At 39.3% G+C, this 22,166-nt stretch overlaps 1 protein-coding gene across 2 annotated transcripts; it reads left to right on the plus strand.

Moving 5' to 3' along the window:
• Nucleotides 1-6,076: 6,076 nt before the first annotated feature.
• LOC143878526 (putative F-box protein At1g32420) lies at nucleotides 6,077-20,090 on the plus strand. Of its 2 annotated transcripts, none has more exons than XM_077380798.1 (2): nucleotides 6,077-6,186; nucleotides 18,783-20,090. In XM_077380798.1, exon 2 carries the CDS (start codon nucleotides 18,824-18,826, stop codon nucleotides 19,937-19,939), a length of 1,116 nt encoding a protein of 371 aa, XP_077236913.1. In that variant the 5' UTR covers nucleotides 6,077-6,186; nucleotides 18,783-18,823; the 3' UTR covers nucleotides 19,940-20,090. The 2 variants fall into 2 exon arrangements, with proteins under 2 accessions (XP_077236913.1, XP_077236914.1); XM_077380799.1 differs by lacking the exon at nucleotides 6,077-6,186 and adding an exon at nucleotides 6,381-6,581.
• The last annotated feature ends 2,076 nt before the right edge of the window (nucleotides 20,091-22,166 follow it).

The following is a 22,166-nucleotide window of genomic DNA, read 5'->3' on the forward strand; positions in this document are numbered from 1 at the left end:
TCGCATACAAGTGGCAAATGTGGGCCCCAAAAAAGCGGTTTATTTTATCATTTTTTCATATAAGATGAATCCATGCAAAGATGTGTGCATAGGTAGAAAATCTTGCACACGAACATGCAATTTGCTTGCCACATTAATCCAATAGGCATCAGTACTGAATTATGGTGCACTTACAATGGACAACTGTTAGGTCACCACCTAACAGTGGGGTCGCAATATTCTCAATAACAATCTTTCTTGGTATGCTGTAAACATCGTTAGCTGGTGAGGAATGCTTCGGTAGGGCGTGACCTGATTGTAGTACAGTAAGGTATTCCCTGTATTATCATGGTAGGCCCCATCTTTGATTGATCCAAGCCTTTATGCTGGATCTCGATGGCCCAAAATCAAGTCAATCAGAGAATCCCAGCATCCAATTTGTTGATAAAATCTGCTGGACAAATCCGATCTGATCATGCACTAATAATAAATGGAAAAGCAAAGATAAACACAAGCCACAAGATGAAGACAAATTTTACATGGTCCTGACTATGTCCACGAGCGAGAACACGTTCTTCCACCATGAGAAAACAATATAGAAGGACCACAATAGATTAACCCAAACCCACAAACCTGCAGCCCTTTCCCTTGCTTCTCAACTAAAGCCGTACACAAGAGAAACACAAAAAAAACCCAAGAGAACCCCCCCCCCTCCCCCCAAGAAATCTCTCTCTCTCTCTCTCTCTCTCCGCCACGCAAATAGCCTCTTGTCAAGAGAAAAATACCTCTCTCTTGCCTACTTATTTCATGGGTTTTACAAAACCTAAAAACTTGTTTCTAATTTAGCTTACCACTAAACTATGGGAAATAAGGCAACTTTCACAACAAGCTCCCCCTTGGCTTGTTTCCTCCCACCTGACGATTTTCTATTGATGTAGTCACCGGTCTTGTCGCCGCAAACCCTCATTGGCCTTCGGAAGTACCAGCTACCCACCATTGAATCATCGTAGTTCCGACTCCTCTCAACTTGATCAATATAGCCAATGCACATGTGTAGCTGCCAACTCGTTGATTCACCTAGTCAATCATGGAGAGGGATCTTGATCCGTCCTCCCCATCGCAGGTACCGTCACCTCCTCACCATTTTCTGCAACCTGGAAACTCGTCTTTTTCACTAATTGTGAAAGAGACCTTGTGGATGCGCGCGCTACTTCGTTTCCAACTATCCATCGAGATCTTAGGAACACTAGCTACCACGTCCCTGACTAGACGATAGCATCCGTTTCACCCGATATTTGTCATCTTCTTTGGCTTCCTATCCTTTTCCTTCAACTCTTTAGCCAAGCCACATTGAACAAGGATGTCCTTCACCCTCATCTACCATAGGGTGAAGGTAACCTTTCCGTTAAACCTATTGATGTTAAATTGAGTAGGAACTGATTTTACCGCCATCTTAAACCACCCTCGTTGCGGAGCTCCACCTTGAACAATAATTTCTCAAATAATCTTTCTACCCTTCGACAATCACCGTAATATCGATCCAATTATAACACCTATGATCACTCCACCTGGCCTCAATGATTGTTCCAACCCGAGCTTTGATACCACTTGTTGAGAAAATCTGCTAGGCAAATCCAATCTGATTGTGCACAAATAAATGAAAAAGCAAAGATAAACACAAGCCACAAGATGAACACCGAGATTTTACATGGTTCAGCCAAGATGCCTACGTCCACGGGAAAGACCACGATTTTCTACTACGAGAAAACAAAATACAAGGATTACAATGGATTAACCCAAACCCACAAACCCGCAACCTTTTCCCTTGCTTCTCAGCCAAGACTGTATATAAGAGAAACCTGACAAAACTTGAGAAAACGCCAATAGCAAAAAACCCAAGAAGTACTCCTCTCTTCCTTTTTCTCTTTCTGTCTCTTTTTCTTTGTTATCTCCTCTTTGTAGTCGCCACACAGAGACCCTCCCTTCAAGAGAAAACTGCTGCTCGCTTCCCTATTTATTTCATAGGTTTTACAAAATTTAAAAAACTTGTTTCTAATTTAGCTTCCTACTAGATAGTGAGAAACAAGGCAACTTTCACAACACAATTAAAGAAAAATTCATACTAGACAGTGAGAGACAAGGCAACTTTCACAACACAAGTCTCATTTTCAATTTGAAGAAGACTGATATGTTTTACAAATTCATTCTTTTCTTCTTCAAAACATTTGGAAGAACTTGCCTTATTCTCAAATTTTCCAATTTGTCATCTAAGTTCATCTAAAACATTCTTAAGTGATTTATTCAGAAGTTTTTGATTTTCCAAGTGTTCTTCTACTTGAGAAATGGAAGAAGACACATTTTTCAAAGCTTCAAGTTCTTCTCCAATTTCTACATAGGCATTTCTAAGAACTTGATTATTTGAAACTTGTTTCTCTAACATATTTAACAATTCATTTTAAAAACTTCTAACTCACTATCACTATTATTATTCATACTTGCATCATCTTCTTGGGTGAGTGTCATGAAACATATGTTTGCATCCTCTCCACTTGGGCTTTTAGCTTCTTCATTTTCCGAGTCACTCCAAGTGGTAACCACGCCTTTCTTCTTCTTTCAATCTTTCACTTTTTCTTTGCCTTTAGAGGGGGACGATTTGGATATTGGGCACTCTTGCTTGATATGTCCCTTCTTGCTGCATTTGAACCTCTTTTTCATTTTCACTTTCGCTTTCCTCCTTTTCCTTTCTTTCTCCATAATTTTTTTAATTTCTTCAAGAGTTCTTGTTCATTTTCACTTTCGGACTCACTTGAAGATTTGTCTTTAAAGGCGAGTTCAATTTTCTCTTTTCCCTTTTTAGTCTCATTTAAAGTGTTTATGCCCTTAAACATCATTTCATGTGTAATTAAGGAACCCCTTAGTTCTTCTAGCATAATTTAGATAGATATTTTTCTTCAATAGTAGAGGTTACTTTGGATTCCTAATCCTTAGGTAGGGATCTTAACACTTTGTTTACCAATTCTGTGTTAGAGAATTGTTTACCTAAGCCTTTTAGACCAATTTTATGTTTGTGAACCAAGTATGTAGATCCGCTGTAGTTCATTAGGTTCCATTTCAAATAACTCATATTTTCTAAACAAAAGTTCATTTTAGTTTCTTCGACTTGGTTTGTTCTTTCATGAGTAACATCTAGCAAGTCCCATATGTCCTTAGCGGTTCCTAAGGATGATACATGGTTAAACTCTTCCGGGGACAAGGCACAAATCAAGGCATTCATTGCCTTGGCATTTTGGTTAGAGGCCAATTGTTCACTTCTGGTCCAAAGGTTCAAGTCTTTGTTAGGTTCGGTATACCCTACTTAATTGGATGATTTTTTTTTAATGCGAAAATCTTGGAAAAGATATATTTTTCATCCTAGCTTTCCATTACTCATAATTTGTTCAAACAAAGTAGGGAGGCCTAGTAGTAGAACGACCCTCTAGGTTTAAGGGAAAGGTCGCCACCTGATTTGATCTTTTAACTCTAACCAGTTAAATTTGCAACACAAGAGCCCCAAGCTCTGATACCAATTGGAATCCTGGTTTGGTAACCCAAGAGGAGGGTGAGTTGGGTTTTACAAAAATTTCTTGCTCTTTTTAGATGTTTGTTTATAAATAAAAAACAAATAAGAAATATAACACTTAAGCGCACAAGAGAAAGGTTAGAATAAATAAAGCACAAAGAAGATAAAACACCAAGTGCACAAAGTAAAGAATAGAAAAGAGAAAGTAGAGAGTGCAAGTAAAGAATAGAAAAGAGAATGTAAGTGCACCAGGATTTTATAGTGGTTTGGTCCTTAGATCTACACTAAGTCCAACATCAACTCCACTAAGGTCTTTGATGGCTTCACTAAACCAATCCTCTTAAGGGTGATGAATAAACTGATTACAATCCGAGGTTGGCTGTGCTCCTCACAGCTCACCGTTGGAGATGGCTACTCGTCTCCCAACACTTGCCCATGAAGATGGCTACGCATCTCCGAGCACTTTCCAAATACAATTGATGATCAAAGAAAGAAAGAAAACAAAATGCCTTCAAGAGGCTACAATGGATGGATGAAAAAGATATAAAATGAAATTCCTAATCCAATCCTTAATCTTGAATCAAGAGAGGCTCAAATGTGTTTTCTAACTCCAAATGTATTCCAATAAGGTTTAGGGAGTGTTAGAATCATGGTTTAAAATTTCGGTTTCGGTAACCGTTTCGGACCCCACCGAAAGCCGAAATTTGGTAATTTGGTTCGAAATTCCGAAATTTTGTAACACTTTTTTTTTTATAATAAATATGGCATTTAATTGAAATTTGGTAAATGGCGAAAAATGAAATTTCGGAAAAGTGACCCGTGCCCGCGGGTCAACCCGGCCCACCCGCAAATTTGCGGGCACGGGTCTAAGTTTCCGTGACCCGTCAAAAACCAACCCGCGGGCACCCGCATTTTTACAGTATTTTTTAATCTTTTTGAGAATGTTATCATCACTGCTGTTTGTTTTTTATGAGTAACTCCTCACTTTATAAAAAGTACGGTATGTCCTGCACCGTAGGATTATCCAAAGTTCCAAACCGTCCATTAGATGGGCCATACCCTAAATAGGTTATGCCCCAAAATTATTTCCATCGGTTGATTCTATCCCTCCGATCTATAGAGGGTTAGGATCAACCCTCTAATATTCAGATTGGAGGGATAGGATCATCCTATGGAAATGATTTTTGGAGCATAACCTATTTAGGCTATGGCCCAACTAATGGACGGTTTGGATCATCCTATGGTGTGGGCCATACATAAAAGTGAGAGTGCCCAGTAGTGTTGATAACATTTAAATGTGGTTTTTATTTTATTAGAATTTGCTATCAAGCTTCTCCTTTGGCAATTTCTCGGCAAGTGGCCTTTGTGTATGCAAAGATGCGCGCATCCAAATGTTGCTAAAATGTTCCTAGAAAATGTAAAAAAGTAATCATTACACCACAAAAAGTAAATTAGCTAAATTATAAAGTTTTGAATGAAAAGTTACCTAGAAAGGGTTATAAAATTTTAAAATTACAAAAAAAATACCAAATCACATATTGGAGGTTATGACAATTACGGGCAAATAGAGGCTGTCAAATCAAAATAATTATTACAATCCCATATTTGCGGCATATTTGCGGGTGACCCGCGGGTTGACCCGGCCACCCGCGGGCCGCGCGGGTCACGTAAATTTTGACCCGCCAAAATGCGGGTCATTTTCTCACCCGACCCGTGGACCCGCACCCGCATCACCCGCGGGTTGACCCGGCCCGACCCACCCGTTTGCCAGGTCTACTTAAAATATAGTGAAGGGCATATTGTTTGGGTGATCCAAACCATTCATTTGATTGGCTCTCATATAGATAGGGTGTCCACAAAAAATCAGCTCCATAGGATCATCCCAACCCTACGATTTGTGGAGTTAAAATGGACGTGTATAAACCTTCATAAATCTGTCCATATTTTGCCTCCACGGTTCGAAGGGTTAGGATGATCCTATGGAGCTGATTTTTTGTGGACACCCTATCTATGTGAGAGCCAATCAAATGAATAGTTTGGATCACCCAAACAATATGCCCTCAACTGTATTTTAAGCTAGTATGTAGATAACTTATCTACACTTGTGTGTAGAAACCGTTCTCTCTCTTTCTCTATATATATATAGAGAGAGAGACATATGTTGGCTTTGAACAGTTTTTATATGGTGAAAACCCTGGGGACGGGGAATGCAACATTCGGCCCTGCCCCGCCCCGTTGCCAGCCCTATAGTAGAGGAGTTTTTATACGGTGAAAACCCCGTGTAGTCTTGTATTTTTCAACAAATACTGTAAGGGACCTCACCTTAGAATTGGGATCATCCTATGGAGATGATTTTTTGGGCACAACCTATTTAAGTTGTGGTCCATCAAATGGATGGTTTAGATAATCCTATGGTGTGGTCTGTACAGTAATTAAAAAAAAAATACTGGACAGTTTTTATACGGTGGAAGTTGTAGTCCAAACCAATTAAAAATGAAAAGACAAGTTGGGTTTGTGCAATTATTAAAAAGTGGTTGTGTTTAATCAATTTCCCCTTTTTATCATCTTTTTTAGGGATTTCTCTTGCTCTCTCCCCTACTGCCCCCTCCATCTCCTCCTTGTCAGGTGGACCCTAGAGAGAGAAAGAGGTGAGTTCTAATCTTTCTTACCTTCAACTTGGCCAAATTACTGTCATAATTATGGAGAATTTCTCATGTTAGCCTATGTTACTTTGCTGTATTTTTCTTTTTCTTCTTTTCTAATTCTGTTCATGAAGAATCTTTCATTTTGATCTCTGCTATTCGTTTTTTTCCTTACTATTGCAAAAACCAAGGTCCTGTTTCTTCAATCTAAGGTTCTTGATTCTTCTATTAGGGCATGTGTGCTGATATTTGAACCATGGCTCTCTGTTCTTCTTCATTCATGAGTCCACCACACACACACACACACACACACACACCCTTCGGGCATAAAGTTCTTAACAATGAGTTTGAGTACTATAGCACTTTGTTCATGCCAACCAATTTAGACCTTCTCAAAGGATGTAAGTCCTCAAACTCAGTCTAAACATTTCTGCCCTTCTTGTGCCAACAAAAAATTTATGTCATATTTTAGGAATGATACCCTTGCTTTTTTGTTATGAACTTATGATTTAAATTGAACCTAGCATTTTACGTAGACGTTATAAAGAGAACAATTAAATGTCTTTTTTTTTGAATGGGTCTGCAAGTGTTGTTGACAATTTGCAAGATTGGTCCTTAGAGATGATGTGCTCAGATTACTAGAGGGGTTAGATTCATGAACTTGAGGAGATATAGCCTACATATTGGTCAAAACTCAATAAGTGAGTGCCATTTTGTTGTCAACACACCTTAACCTTCTGAGCATAGGATGAATTCTTCTCAGTAAGTTATAGATGCCTACAATACACGAGTATAGGGAAGACTTTATAAAGAGAAGACTCAAGTATCTTCCTGGTGTTGCTGGAAATTCGAAAGATTGGTCCCTCAGAAGATGATTGGTTCAGATAACTATAGGGGTTAGACTCATGGATTTGAGAGATATACAACCCACATATTTGTCAAAACCCAACATAGACTAATATTTTGTGGTCAACATCCCTTAATTTCTGAACTTGGATGAATGCTTGTCAGTAGGTCATAGATGCTTACAATAAATGAGTAAAGGTAGAGAAACCATGTCTGATCATGTTGAGCACCATTCACAATATCTTGTAAAATAATATGTAATATACATCAAGATAAATGGACACCGTGTAGAGAACATTTACTAGTGTCAAAGATAAAGAGCAAGTGTTGACCAATCAGTTCCACTGTCTTAACTTGCAAGACAATTGAAGGGACTATATTTCCTGAGGTTGTGCTCATCTAGTTGAGACCAAGGGCAGAGCACAATATCTTCAATTGATATTTGAAATTCCTTCCTTAAGCTTGGAAATACCTTCCCCTGCTAGCATGAGTCATGTGGGGCCCATGAAAGTACATTACTTAATTTTGACATCATATTGTAGCTATTCCTGGTCACATTTGATCTCCTATTTGACTCTCTAAATTGTCTTGCACTAAGGTTGCAAGAGTGGGAAGTAAATGCAGGGAGGGATGCGAGAAAACTAAACTATTAAAATAATTAAAAAAAAAAACTGTCCTGGAAAAATTAAGGAAAAAAACATTCATTGTAAAGAAAAAATCCATTTTTTTGTTAGATAAGGTAGGATTAGATGGGCGTGGGCCTAGTGCAGTAGTGATGAGCCTAGTGCAGCCAGACACTTCAGGAGTGTAGTGATGAGCCTAGTGCAGCCATATCATTCTAAAGGAGTGAAATTTATGATTCATTTGATGATGTTGAGTAGGGGTGTAAACGAGCCGAGCCGAGCCGAGCTTTGCCAGGCTCGGCTCGGCTCGTTAAGGTCAAAGGTTAGGCTCGGGCTCGGCTCGGGCTCGAACTAGGCTCGGCTCGGTCAGGGCTCGGCTTGGCTCGCGAGCCGCTCGCGAGCCTTATCGAGCTTGGCTGGTTGCGTTATATTAAAAAGAAATTTGCTAGCAAACTTCTACTATTGCATTTCTCGGGCATGTGAACATCATTTTTGCAGAGATTCTCGCACATGCAAACGCCGCTAGCAAAAGCAAAAAAAGAAAAAAAGTAATCATTACGGAAAAAAAAGTGAATAGCTGAATGTGTATAGTTTTAAATGGAAAATTACCGATTGAAGTTAAAAAGTTATTACAATTACTAAAAATTTACCAACAGAAGTTCCGACGTTATGACAATTACGGAAATTACGGAAAAAAGTTACGACTTATGATAATTACGCCTCAGCTGTTTCTACTTTATTATATTTATTACTATTATTTTATACGGTTTTTATTAACGAGCTTTAACGAGCCGAGCCGAGCCGAGCCTGGCCTAAATCGGGCTCGGCTCGTTAAGCTTAACGAGCCTGGCAAGCCGGCTCGGCTCGGCTCGTTAAGGATTCGAGCCGAGCTCGAGCCGAGCTTTTTTCGAGCCGAGCTCGAGCGAGCTTACGAGCCCGAGCCAAAATTGACACCCTTAATGTTGAGCATACTATGGAGCATGTCGATGCTGAACTTGTCACAAAGCTTATTGTAGATCCTGCAAAGACAGAGTTAGAGAATGTAGTGACTGATGCGACACTACCAGAGTTAGTTGAGCAGGAGGCTACTGTGGAGGATTGCCATATTGAGGACCCAATTGAGCATACTGAGAGCTATCAGCAGATGATCGTATTGATGTTGATATTGGATTGGTGTTATCTTCATTTATCATGCCAATCCAAGAGGAGTACGTGACGATCTTTCCAGCTTTTGTGCTATCCTTGAGGGGATTGTGTTCTTGTAGTTTTCCATTAATGATGCCTGCACCTTTATTCTACTCGTATGTTATCCTATCTTCACGGGCATTACTAGCCATTTCACATACGAGCACCTTCAATGGGTTACTACTACTACTAGTGGAGTGGATCATCTACATTTTTTTACCCTAGCGGAGACCTACTGTCAGGCTGAATGAGGCTTATTTGGGTCGTGTTAAAAATGCTCTGGTTAAACCTATTGATGGGAGAGGTGAAATTTCAGCTTTTGAATCTCGGTACGGTAAGGCAATTCGAATAGAGGAGTTGCTCGACATGGAGGCCCCATCGGAGAAAAGAGGAGGGAGGGCAATTGACTTGGCCAACTCTCCAGTGGCACTCGCCCTCAGACTGGGCCAGAAGCCTCGTACCAAGAAGGGTACCATTACCAGATGCCCTCGGGAGAGGGAGAGGTGGTACCCAGAGCAAGGGATGGATCGGTAGATGGAGGACTAGTTGCCATTGTTTGGGGTGAGGGTTGGAGTGTCGGAACATAAGACGTATCGAGCCATGTAAGGCTGAGGGCTGTTTTTAAAGGCCTTTTCTTCATCTCTAGTTCAAGGCCTTATGGTGAACGAAGTTGATTACGCAAGTCTTAGATGGCGAGTGCAACCTCGCTCCGCTCGCTCCCACAAACTTATAACTTTAGCCAGCCAAGTTGATCCACCAGCATCTGTTGAAGAAGCCAATTGTAAGGCGCCCCTAAACGCACGCCCTTCTTAGTATGTCGCGCACATCCGTTTTTCAGTAGGGGTAGCTTGCTTCCACTAGTGGCGCGCGGGCGAAGGGTCCAAAGAACACTTAGCCGAGGGCGAGGGCCGAGTCACAAAATCCAATAGTTTCATTTTCATTCTTGTTCATCAATCAGAAATCAAGACAAACCGGAAACAAGACGACAAGGGAATGCCGCTACACTAACAGGGGTAGCAAGGACATCGTAGATCCGGATGATTGATGGAAGGAACACCAGACATATCCCATGCTTCTCGCTCCCCCCAGCTGGCTGATGGAAATGGACTGACTACCAGAGATATTCCTGTTACTTTGTATGTGCCTGTTGGATAAGCAAGATGGACGCGCCATGGATAGGAGGTGGCGCCCCCCTTACGTAATAGGTCTTCACCCTTACATAATAGGGCAAGCTGCCCTCGTCGCTCCAGACAACCCGAAAAAGGAAGAACTCCAGAGGCGGGATTAGGGGCGTAATCAGCACAAATTCTGCGTTCATTGCTCAAATTCCAGCTGAAAGCGTTCTGCAGCTCATAATCTCATATTCTGGAAAATGAGGTGTGGGGAAATGGCAACAATTCTGTCCAATAACACCAAAAACATTATTCCAATCCTCCGGCCTTTGCAAACAAACAGTCCACCAGAACCCCATATTGTAATCCCGCATAACATCAATTAGTACAGCGCACACTAGAGTGAGATGGCGAAGCATGCTTTGTACTGCAACATGGAGAAGCTTACAAGTTTGAGAGTTGATCCCCAAATGATGGGGACTCCCCTAGGTATAGGCCTTTGACTTTACATCAATGGTCCAGATTGTGCCATTTGGCACTCATCCAACGGAGCAGTGAAATTCCTTTCGAGTGATTCATCAATAGGGGACCCTCCCATAGGAAGTTGCTTCTTGGAATGCCTTCGCTAGTTGGAAAGGCTTTCGTTTCTTTTAGTCGGGCGAACGCTACCCTATAGAACTGAATTCAGTTCCTTGATTCGAACCAGACTGACCCACTTCAGAGGGGAAGGTTTGGAGGAGAGATATTCTCTGTGATTAGGGTTCCTTGGTCTCTTGAGCCTCCTTCATCCAACAATCCTCCCAACAGCTCTCCGCCTCAGCCCCCCCGATCCTTGGTCAATCATTCTCAAGCCTCTGAATGCCTCCATCTCCTATTGCAGCCCGCCCTTTCTTATCTTCTCTGCATCAATCGGGGATACACGACATAAGGAATTGTTCTATCTCCAAATTTCACTTTCACCAAGCTTAGGTTTATTTCAAATATCTTTTTTCTTTGTATTACGAATCATGTCTCTTTCTCGTGAGACTGAGGTTGATAAATAGTAAGTGTAGAGAGCCAAATTCCACTACCTCCTTGGATGACGCCTTAAGTTGGGAGGCTGCCGAGCTTGGGCCTACGGTGCCTCACCTCTCTCTGATGGGATCTCGAAGACAAGTTCTTTCAAGAAGGGGAATTTGATGAGGAGCATCCCCTAGATTTTCTACATCGGCCTTTGATACCTCTTAGGGTAGTGTTGTTTTGGTTTCGTCTAGGGTCATGCTTGTCATTATGCTACTCATATGTTTTTGTGGTCTTTTTCATTAGTAGGAGTAGTTTGGTTATTTTGTGGTTACTCATGGTACTTTTTGGTCATCTTTGGTCATTTCCCTCCACTTATGCGTAGTTAAGTCATTTTGCTTGTAAGTGGTCTATAAAAGGGACTTTTCCTTCCGTTTGTAAAAGGTTTATATTTTGAATTTGAATTTGAAAAGAGAATTGTATCTAGATCTTAGATCTAGTGGGATTTGGAGGAAAACCTCTCTCAAAAGAGGATTTTCTTGTAGAATTTTCGTCCAAGAGAGAAATGAGCTTGGTAATCAAGCTCCCCCATGGAATTTCAGCATCTTTTGACTTGAAAATCAAGGTTTCATCCATCTTTACTGAAATTCAGCATGCCCTTGCTGAATTTCAAACAATTTTATGAAGAATCCATCAAGAAGAGCTCACAAATTCATGATTCTGCTCTAATTTAAAAGTTGCTAGAATATTTGGTCCTACTGTGTGTACTCTTCGTCATCAACATGGAATTGGAAACATTTCAGTTGATTCGTGCCTGTTTCTGTGGAATTTATGACCATGGTTTCCCTAGCTAGTAATCCTTCAAATACATTACCTTTCAAAAAAAGAAGGAAAAAATACAGATACACCCCCTCAACTATGGCCAGATTCCACTTCTAACCCCGTGGTATCGAAGGTGCCAAAGCACCCCCTCAACTTTATGACATTTTTAAGTAGACCCCCCTGACTTTTCATGCTATAGTTCAAAATTCATCAAAGACACTCCCTAACAATTTCTTCGTTCCCGTCCACCCCATCACACAACAAGCATTATTGAAAACTAAGGGGGTGTCTTTGGTACCTTTGATACCACAGGGTTAGAAGTGGAATTTGGCCATAGTTGAGGGGTGTATCAGTATTTTTCCCGGAAAAACGAAAAGAAAAGGGAAGACCGAGCGACCTATGTTCCCAACCGCTACCAATGGTTATTGATGCCATGAACCCAAACCCCCTCCCACCACGCAAAGAAAACATTATTGACTCCTATGAAAGCTCGACAACAGCTCGACAACACCAGGTCAATCCTCATTTGTTGGATTTATTTTCTATCCTCTATACACTTTTCCATAGGCATTCCATCTTCTTTTGTTCCCATTTTCATTCTAAAAAATCACCAACCTCTCTTGGTTGGTCATCCTTAACTTCTTTTTCCTCTCCCTTCTCTCTTCCTTTGTGTTGCCTTGTCATGTTGTTCTCATGAAAATGCTGTTCTCACCAACTTTCAATTGATTGACTACTTCATGCCGTTTAGAGTGACATATCTCAAGTTGAGGCAGTGCCTTAAAATTTTGTCAGTTATCATTAATAATATATTGACGGTTCTACATCAAATTGATGTATACATATAACTGATGTATCATGCTTTTTTCATATTATTAAATAGGAGATTCCGACGAATTCCGTGTTATATTAGCTCTGCAACAAAGGAAGAGAGCTAGTTACATTCCAATCTGTCACAAATATTGTTCTCAGGAATTTCTCGGCAAGGGAAAATATCGGGATATTTAAAAAAAAAAATTATTTTTTTCAGGTTTATATCGGGAAAAAGCGGTAAAATATCAAATATATACAATTTTTAACCCAAAATTCGGGTTAGGCTGAAGGTTTTAGGATGTTCGGGAGATTTTTAAAGTAAATGAGAAGATCAAGATATATTTTAAAGTCAAGCCCTCAATTCATCGTGATATTTCGCTATAAATTCACAAGAAATTCAACTTCTTGTGTTTATATCGTTTAGTCAAAATCTCGTATTTTCTAGCGAGAAATTCAATTTTTCGGCAATATTTGTGACAGAGATTCCAATATCTTCCATAAAACATGGTAGGTGGTATAAAGGAATGTAATGTGATCTTGTATAGATAGAGCTAGTTGCAAGAACAATCTTGTATGAAATGTAGATTAGTTGCGATTGCAAATAGAAAAACATCCTTGTCCTTGCATGATCACATGGTTGGGGAAAGTTATTTGTGGTGGAAAGAGAATTTAGAAGTTATTAGACTATATCGTTACTAGTTTCTCTATTCTCATTTACTGAAAAAGTTATAATATCTTGTGCCTGAACTTTTCATTTCTTGTACAACCTTTGTCTTCACATACACCATAAGATGTGGTACTAAAAGAAGTTCCAAATGTCATTTTAAACTATTGAATGCGTTGTAAAATTTTGCTGGATTGTGTATTTTTGTTTCTCACTAATCAGTAACAAGGTTTAAAATTTCGGTTTCGGACCTTGAAATTTCGAAATTTCGGTCGAAATCTGGTACAAAACCCGAAATTAATATTTTATTCAATATTAAATTTCGGCGAAATATTAAATTAATATTAAAAAAAAAACAGATATTTTGGGGAAAATTTCGGATAAACCGAAATTTCGGCCGAAATAAATGACCGTTTCGGTTTTGGGTGATTTCGGTCCGAAATTTCGGATTTCGGTCAAAATTTAAAACCATGATCAGTAATCACTACTATAATTCATTAAGATGTCATGATTGACCATTGCGTCCTCCTTCAATTCAAATTATCTACATCTAGCAGTCAACTCTTTTCCTGTCACATTCGTTTTCTTTTATGGGAAAAACTTAGGGTAAGGGTGCATCTATGGTCTAAGTTTAGAGGATACTGATTTCCAAATTTAATAAAAAAAGAAAGAATGTTTGTCTCTTTTAATTTTAAAGTCGGAATATCAAAGAATAGAAGGTTGCTTCTTTTTTTATTTTAACGGGTCTCATGAATCCTATTAGCGCACCATGTCTTCTAGGGCATGGTTGGAGAGCTCCGATTTGATTTTGGGGCTCAAGGTGTCTATAGTTTAGTTTAAAATAAGCATTAACAGTCCCAAATAACATTCAGAAATTTGATCAAGTCTGAACTAGGGTCTTCACACATGTGTTAGCTTTAAAGACAAGTCATCAACAAACTTAATTCAATCCAAGTAAGCATGCAACAATAATATCACATCATCTGAAATCAGATCAATAGATAAGGTTAGCCATGTGACAGGGTTTAGAACAATCCAAAATAATGCAAAAGTAAACAAGACTAGGTCCTCAACACCTAACTACAGTAGGATAATGTCAAAACAGATATGGGGGTGAGCGGATGAGGCTAACTGAAGGGATATGACAAGAAGAAATAGGCAAGGTTTCACACAATGATGTGCATGTCATCCTCAAATCCTGTGGTGTAAAGGCCCCAGAGGAGGAGCAATCGCATTGGCTCGATCTGTCAATGGATCTAAGCCAGCCATTGGTAAGATATAGTGATGGCGGGAAAATGGTGAAAACAGCAGTGGAACACACTGGACATCAAGTGCAGCATGTAGCAGCCACAATTAGATGAAGATGGACTATAAATTGCTCTAACTGTAGTCTTAACGAGGAGGTCCAGATGGAGGAAGCAGGAAAAATGGTTAGGGGTAGCAACTCTAATAGCTGGTTGTCCAATGAGGAGGGACAAATCAGAGGAAAACCAAGCGGTAAACCTACTGACAGAAGGTTACAGATTTGGACTAGAAATTGCTCTAACTCTAGTCTTAGCAAGGAAGTCCAGATGGAGGAAGCAGGAATAATGGTTAGGGGTAGCAGCTCTAATAGCTGGTTGTCCAATGAGGAGGGACAAATCAGAGGAAAACCAGGAGGTAAACCTACTGTCAGAAGGTTACAGATTTGGACTGTTGAAAGAGGAAGATGCCAACAACTAAGGGAGAACATGGGGAAGACCAAAGGAGAAAGGAGGAGGTAATAGGGGAAGTTTATTTATTTATTTTTTTGGTCGATACGATAGGGAAGTTATCTGCTATGAACAATCCCTTGGCACTGTCGAATAGCAACCTACTGTTTGCAGTCAACAGGGAGATAAGGAGAGGTAAAAGGAAAAGAAAGATAGAAAGAAGAAGAGAGGAGGAGGAAGGAAAAGAGAAGAGAAGGAGAAAGAAAGTAGGAGAGAGAGAAGAAAGAAGGGAAGGAGAAGGAGAAGGAGAAGAGGGGAAGAAAGAAACCCTAACCCGGGCGTCCAATGGTTGCTCACAATTTCTCCAAAAACTTGAGACTTCTGTCCCTTAGGCCTTTTAAATGAGTTTTAAGTGAGAATGTGGGCCCTCCATAAACCAATAAGATATGTTATAACTTGGACTTAAGTTAACAAAAGACTTAATTACCTTTACACTTAAAGCAAAACAACTCTGAAATAAAAATCCCATCATAAACATATATTGCCCCCATAAATAGTCCATCACTTCCTCAAATCACATCCGAATTGCATCATCTCGAGCTCGTTAGATAGGTAATCGAAAAACTTTTTTAATAACTCCAAAATCAAGACAAATGGACAAGATTTGATACCCTACAAGTAGGCTAAAGCTTAAAGGTCGAAATGGAAATCATGGTCAAGGTAAAGGGATAGTGGTGAGGTGGTGATGGGCCCTAGGTGATGTGGACAGCCCCCACATCTAGGCCCTTAATAACAATATAATGAAATATAAAGCCCAAGATAAATAAAAAAAAAACTATATAAATGGAAAGTCCCTAAAGATGGTCTGCCGGGAAGGTCGGATCACATCAATATTTAAATAGGGTTTTCTCGCAAATCATTGCTTGTGCAGTAATAGTAGTCTTTTTGGCTCCATTCATCAGCTTGCCGATGACGCCAATGAAATGCCTTATTATAGATTCCCAATCTATGCTCCATCTTTTGTAATTTTTTTTTTTCTTTGGCTCTAAGCCTTGGCCTACGCTAACTCTTGTATTTTTTCCTTCACCAATGAAGTATTTCTTATGTAGCAAAAAATGGAGCTTCGAATTGCAAGGGGATTATCTTTCCCTCTTGCGGGTTAGAATCTATTATTAAAGTTTGGCTATTAGATATGATTTGTGGACACGGACATAGATTGCGGGACACTACAAACCCCAACATTTAGAAACTTTGATACGACTAAAATAGAAAGTATATATGATACAACAACAAATATTAGTTAAAGAAGAGCTAAAAAGAGTTTATAACACAATATGCAATAATAAAACAGAATGTCACACTTGACATGAGACAAAAATGTGTCCACACACCCACATTAATTCTAACCTAGGAAGCACGGGTACGGGGTGCGGGTACGACACGACACGGGTACGTGATTTGCCAAAAAAACCGGGTGCGGGTACGTTCGGGTTCGCCGAATATAATAATATATTTTAATATTTTATTATATATTTATAAAAATTAAAAAAATAATAATTGTAGAGCAATCAAATAACAATAACATCACCAAAATGGAAAATTCTAATATTACTCTTCATTTCATAAGTGATTAAGTTCCATATTTCATAACATGAGGCATCAATACATCATTCATTAGAAAAAAAAGTCTTTGACCAGTGTGTTGACCAGTGCCTGACAAGATGAATAATTTTTAGAGACCAAATTATGAGATTTTTTTTACCTGACTTTTGGGATTTAATAATGTTTGGACAAAATAGATTTTATGAATTTTTAAAATTTGAAAAATACCCCACCGTTTGGAAGTTAAGAAAGTTAAAATTTTGACCCGACCATTTTTCTTTGAATTTTGTACTAGAACTTGAGAGTTGGCTTTTTTTCCTTTTAGATTTGGGTCTTGAAACTATTTTTAATAAATCCAAAAGGGGGGTATTCCGTTATTTACATGTAAATCTTAAGTAAATGGACAATAAAATAGTAAAGACATTTACTTAGTACGCGTGGTGCGCACCCAACCGCCAAAACTGGGTTTTTTTTTTTTTTAAAACAAATGGGGTACGTACCCGGGGCGTACCCGGACGTACCCGCACCCCATGCGTGTCGGGTGCGGGTGCGGGAGCCCTGGGAGAGTACCTGTGCTTCCTCACTTGCAGCAGTACATTTAAAAGTGTCCAAAGGAGTGTCGACACAGGTGGACACGCGTGTCGTGTCGGACATGGCAGGACACTTGTGTTAGCAATAAATTCGAAGTGTCGGCTAAATCATAGGCTATTAGAGATCTTAAATTAATAAAATGAAAAAAATTTGGCAAGCCCCTATGAAACTCACCATGTGGCATCCACCTATTGCCGCTGACCAGCCAGTCTGACAGCTTTCAATATGGGTGTGTTTGCTCAACCATATGTTGAGCATTGGTTATTCAATGGAATCTAGGTGCAAGATGTTTTATGTGGGTCGTGCAAAGTCTCATGAAAATCTACACTAATAATTAAAGGGTTTTGCTCGTTAAGGTGCTTTGGAAAAGAAATTTTACAATCAATTTTCACGTTGTTTGAGACTTCTACAAATGTTTTTTGGATTTTCTATCAAAACATGTGTACAATTTCTTTTCCAAAGCACCTTAACGAGTGCCCCCTTAGGGCACTCGCTAGCAAAACCTATAATTAAAAACCCATAAACAGTCAAGAACTTACCTTAAGCAAAATTGGGTTCACCTAGTTTAGCCAGTGACTCGTTACTAAGTTTTTTATTGACTAGATAGGCCAAGCCAAGTCGACTATGGGCGAGTCAATGATTAACCTAGTGATTATGTGCACATTAATCTATATTGCATGCGTAAAACATATCCTTTCCTAAGGCATCAAGTAATCGATAGGAGGAGCCACATGGCTCTCATGTAGCTATGGTACCAACCCTTTTGCGTGGCAATTCACAAACTCTCATCAACTATTTTCAAATATGTAGTTATTACGTCCACTTTTTATGCTATCTGGGATGAATTGTTGTGGTCTCTCTCTCTCTCGCTTAGTGATTGGTTTGTATTTTGAGATGTGTCACTTAAATTATTGGACTGCAAAAAATATGTATTATAAATTTGAGTACTTCACATGTTCTTTAAAATTGATCACAAAATAAATGCATGCAGTGTGATACAATTGTAGGCCTTGCGACGTTTGTCACTCTACTGGTTTTTGGAACAAACATTGTCACCTAATTGTCACCCTCAATCCATAGTGGCATATGTTCCAATTTATAGCCTCCACTTAGTGTGCCTTTGTTTGCAACAAACTCTGAAGTCAATAGCTGGGCATAAAAGCTGGCGTTACGAATTGGTGGTAATGCACCCATTACATGGTCCTAGCACATGCCCTAGTCATGTAGGGACATACATATTCATTACCCATGACTGCAACCTTATTAAGATGAAGCAATTTTTTTGGAGTCGTGACCCCAAATGCTCACCTTACTAGATTCAATCATGTCTGTAATTCTTGGGAACGAGTAACACCCAAAGCTAACCGGTCACCAGCCTACATATGGACATTATTAAAACATACGATGTCACGCAATATAAATTTATAGTTCTTATATGTTTCTTGCAGATCTTTTGAGATAGTTTTACAAAATGTTTACTTTTTTATTGCTTAGAATTTAGATAGATCACCCCTACTTGTTCAGTTGTTTCCTAACTTGTTTTCTCTAAAAATTTCTTAAAAACGTTGAGTTTTATTTGGTTCTCTTGCTCACTTTGTAAAAAAGAACTATGTTTAGTTCTGTTTTTTAATAGTACAGTCTTATTGTGTATTTGCAGGATATATTTTTATGAACTTCCTGTTAAATGCTTAGGAGTTAATGGCCCAAGCTGGAAGGAAAAGTATGGACGTTTCCATCATTGGGAGAGGATTCCAAGATTTCCCATATGAGATCATTTTCAACATCTTGTCCTTGTTGCCTGCCATATCTCTTGTAAAAGTCAGGTGTGTTTGTAAACTCTGGTGTGATATAGTCAATAGCCCTGGTTTCATTGACGTCCAGCTTAAGCAGACAATCCAAAAGCCCACATACCTCATCGGAAATTCTCTTGATCAAAACATGTACATCATGGAGGAAGAGGAAGGTAGATTCAAGACAACGAAGATTGGTGTGCTTTGTGGATATGCACTAGGTCTTCAGAGTATGTGGGGTTCTAGTAATGGTTTGCTATGTTATTCCAATTGCCCGGACGATCAATCCTACCAATCACAACAACAGGAGTTAATCTACTTATGCAATCCAATTACACAGGATTACAAAATATTTCGAAAACATTATCCATTTACAGAAGCAGGTGCGTTTGGATTTCATCCCCTAACCAAGGAATATAAAGTGATTCGATTTTTCTATTGTGATTCATCTGATGAAGATATATTTGTGGGTGAAATTCTTACTCTTGGTACCGAGTCATGGAGGGCGATTGAAAGCGTGCCTGATCCACTTGCGGGTGATGCTGTGTGTGTGAATGGAGTTTTATATTGGATGGTAGATTTTAATTTTTGTTCACCGCACTCTATGTACATAGTTTCTTTTGATCTTAAGGATGAGAAGTTTCGGAAGATCTCAGGTCCAATTATCTACAGTGAAAATGATCCTAATTATTGGTTTCTAATAACATTGGGAGAACACCTTACTTTTGTGGATGAAGAAATTACTGAGATATGGTTGTTGAAGGACCATCAGGATATTGTTTGGACCAAAGTATTTACTTTGATTCATGAGCAGCCAGAGCATCCTATAAGAGTTCTAGGGCCTTGGGGACATCTTGGAGTTTTTACCATCATTGACGGTGAAGTAAAAGAATTTGGTGCGTACAATCTTGATGACAACAGGTTTACCAGCATTGAGATACCATTTGGTAGGGGAAAAGGATGGATGTTTTGGAGCATGACCCTTTACTCTGGAACCCTGGTTTCGCCCAAGTTGAGTACATAGAAAATGTCTTTACATCAATTCAAATGACTTATCTTTTCTTAATTCAGTAGACTGTTGAAGACCATCAAGAAAGACCATATTGAGTTTTGTTTCATGTCATTATGGTAGCTGTTGTCTGTTGCTTCAAATAAAGATGCAAGCATTTTAGCCTTGGCTGTGTCTTAATCTAGGTATAGATTCTGATGCCCTTATTTAATTATTATTGGGGATGATATTGAGTTGATATTGCTTTAGCTTCTCTTGGAGGGACCTTAAAAGAGCCCTAGTAGATCTTAGCCGTGGGACCATCCAGTCAAGGTGGGTCAAACAGGGTTGGATTAGACTTGAATTCGTCTGTACGATCAATGGGCTTGATTCTGTCTGACAACTTTCATTGTCCAAAGAAATTTTTTTAGAAGAGCAAGTGTTGGATTCTTTCCTAGCCTTGTTTGGATTTCAGGAATTTTTTGGACAAGTTCGGAAAAGAAATGTTTTTTTCAAAAATCTCTTAGTTTCCCATTGTTTAATTACAAATGAAAACGCAACATTTACCACAACAGTTCAAGTCTTATTTAGATGGACCTTAAATTTATGATGATATCCCCCCAAATAAGCCATAACTATATCATTTGCCTCTAAAGGGTTGAGACAAAACACTTTTCCTAAGAATTTATTTTCCAAAAGATATATTTTTCATGCAATCCAAACAGATCTAAGAGTTGGTTTCCAGGCCTCACATCTGCAATGGGTGCATCATTTTTTTTTGGTGTGTGTGTGTGGGGGGGGTGGTTGCATTTATCTGGCTGGCAAAAAAAGTTTTACCTGTTACTGCTGATCAGACCTGCATCCAATGATCGTAGCAAGACATCTATTAGGCCTTGTTTAGAGTTCAGGCTGATTGATTTTTTAGGTCTTAATCTTATTAGTGGTGTGTACATTTTAATTTTGCCTTGTTTATAGTTCAGCCAGGTTGATTTTTTTAAGGTCTTTGATCTTATTAGTGGTGTATACAGCTACATTTTGTTCATTCACAGCTGTATTAGAAACGAGCAATGGGTATGAACTCCTCTATCAAAGAAAATTCCTTTGGAAATATTGGAAGATAGGAATACAAGATTTGCAGCAGAGTTGTGATGGCGGGAATGCATTGGTCATTGGAAATATTGAATTTGTGAGGCTTTGGATTGACCCCTGGTTAAGAGAAAGGACTCCTTTATGTCCTGGGCAAACCAGTAACCAAACTCAAAACCAATGAAACCTGTTCTCAGGTTCCAACACATTAATCCCTTGAATTTCTTTCCATGGAAATTGACCTCCACTAAGGTGGCCTCAGGATGTTGTTGAATGAATTCTCTCTACATTCACCCGGAAATCCCAGGTGGACTTTGCGGACAGTTGGTCGCTCTAGAGAAGTGTAGCAGACTGAATTACTCTGGGAAATGTCTGGGACTCTTCAGCAAAACTTCTCAGCGATCAGGTCTTTGAAGTCCTTCATATGTAATGAATTTCTCTTTAACCTTGTATTATTGGAAATTTTTTTTTAAAAGAAAATAAATTTTCTAGCATTTTCTAAGGGAAATGTTGTCAGCACCACTGTATTTTGATGAGGGCAGTCCTCACTTTATTAAAAGTACGTTATGGCTCGCACCATAGGACGATCCAAATTGTCCATTAGATGGGCCACGGCCTAAATAGGTTGGGCCACAAAAATCATTTCCATAGGTTGATCCAAACTGTCCATTAGATTGGAGGGTTAGGATCAACCTATGGAAATGATTTTTGGGGCGCAACCTATTTAGGTTGTGGCCCATCTAATGGACGGTTTAGATCATCCTATGGTGCGGGCCATACCTTACTTTTAATAAAAGTGAGGAGTGCCCTCATCAAAATAGAGTAGTGCTGATAACATTTCCCTTTTCTAAACTCATTTTGCATGAAAATTATTTGCCAAAATAAAAAAATTTCCAACCATAAGTGGGGGCTTTGATGAGGTGGGGCCCACCATTTTATACCCATGCATAGGGAAGTGACATATCTGCCTCATTTTGTTTACTCGGGACAGCCACATGGTGTATCTATGACTGCAAAGGGGCTGATTTACTTCAAGTGGGAAGGACTCAACGGCCCTGACTGCCACTTACACTGGAGTTGGCTGTCCCATGTAAGAATAGGTGCGGATTTATCATTTCCCCGTCCATATTATGGGCAGCTAGGAAATTGGTTTTAATATAAGCCTTCTAAAAATAGT

Source organism: Tasmannia lanceolata, unplaced genomic scaffold (genome assembly GCF_043159265.1).
Source record: "Tasmannia lanceolata isolate RefF3 unplaced genomic scaffold, GAP_Taslan_0.1 ptg000006l, whole genome shotgun sequence".
NCBI lineage: Eukaryota > Viridiplantae > Streptophyta > Magnoliopsida > Canellales > Winteraceae > Tasmannia > Tasmannia lanceolata.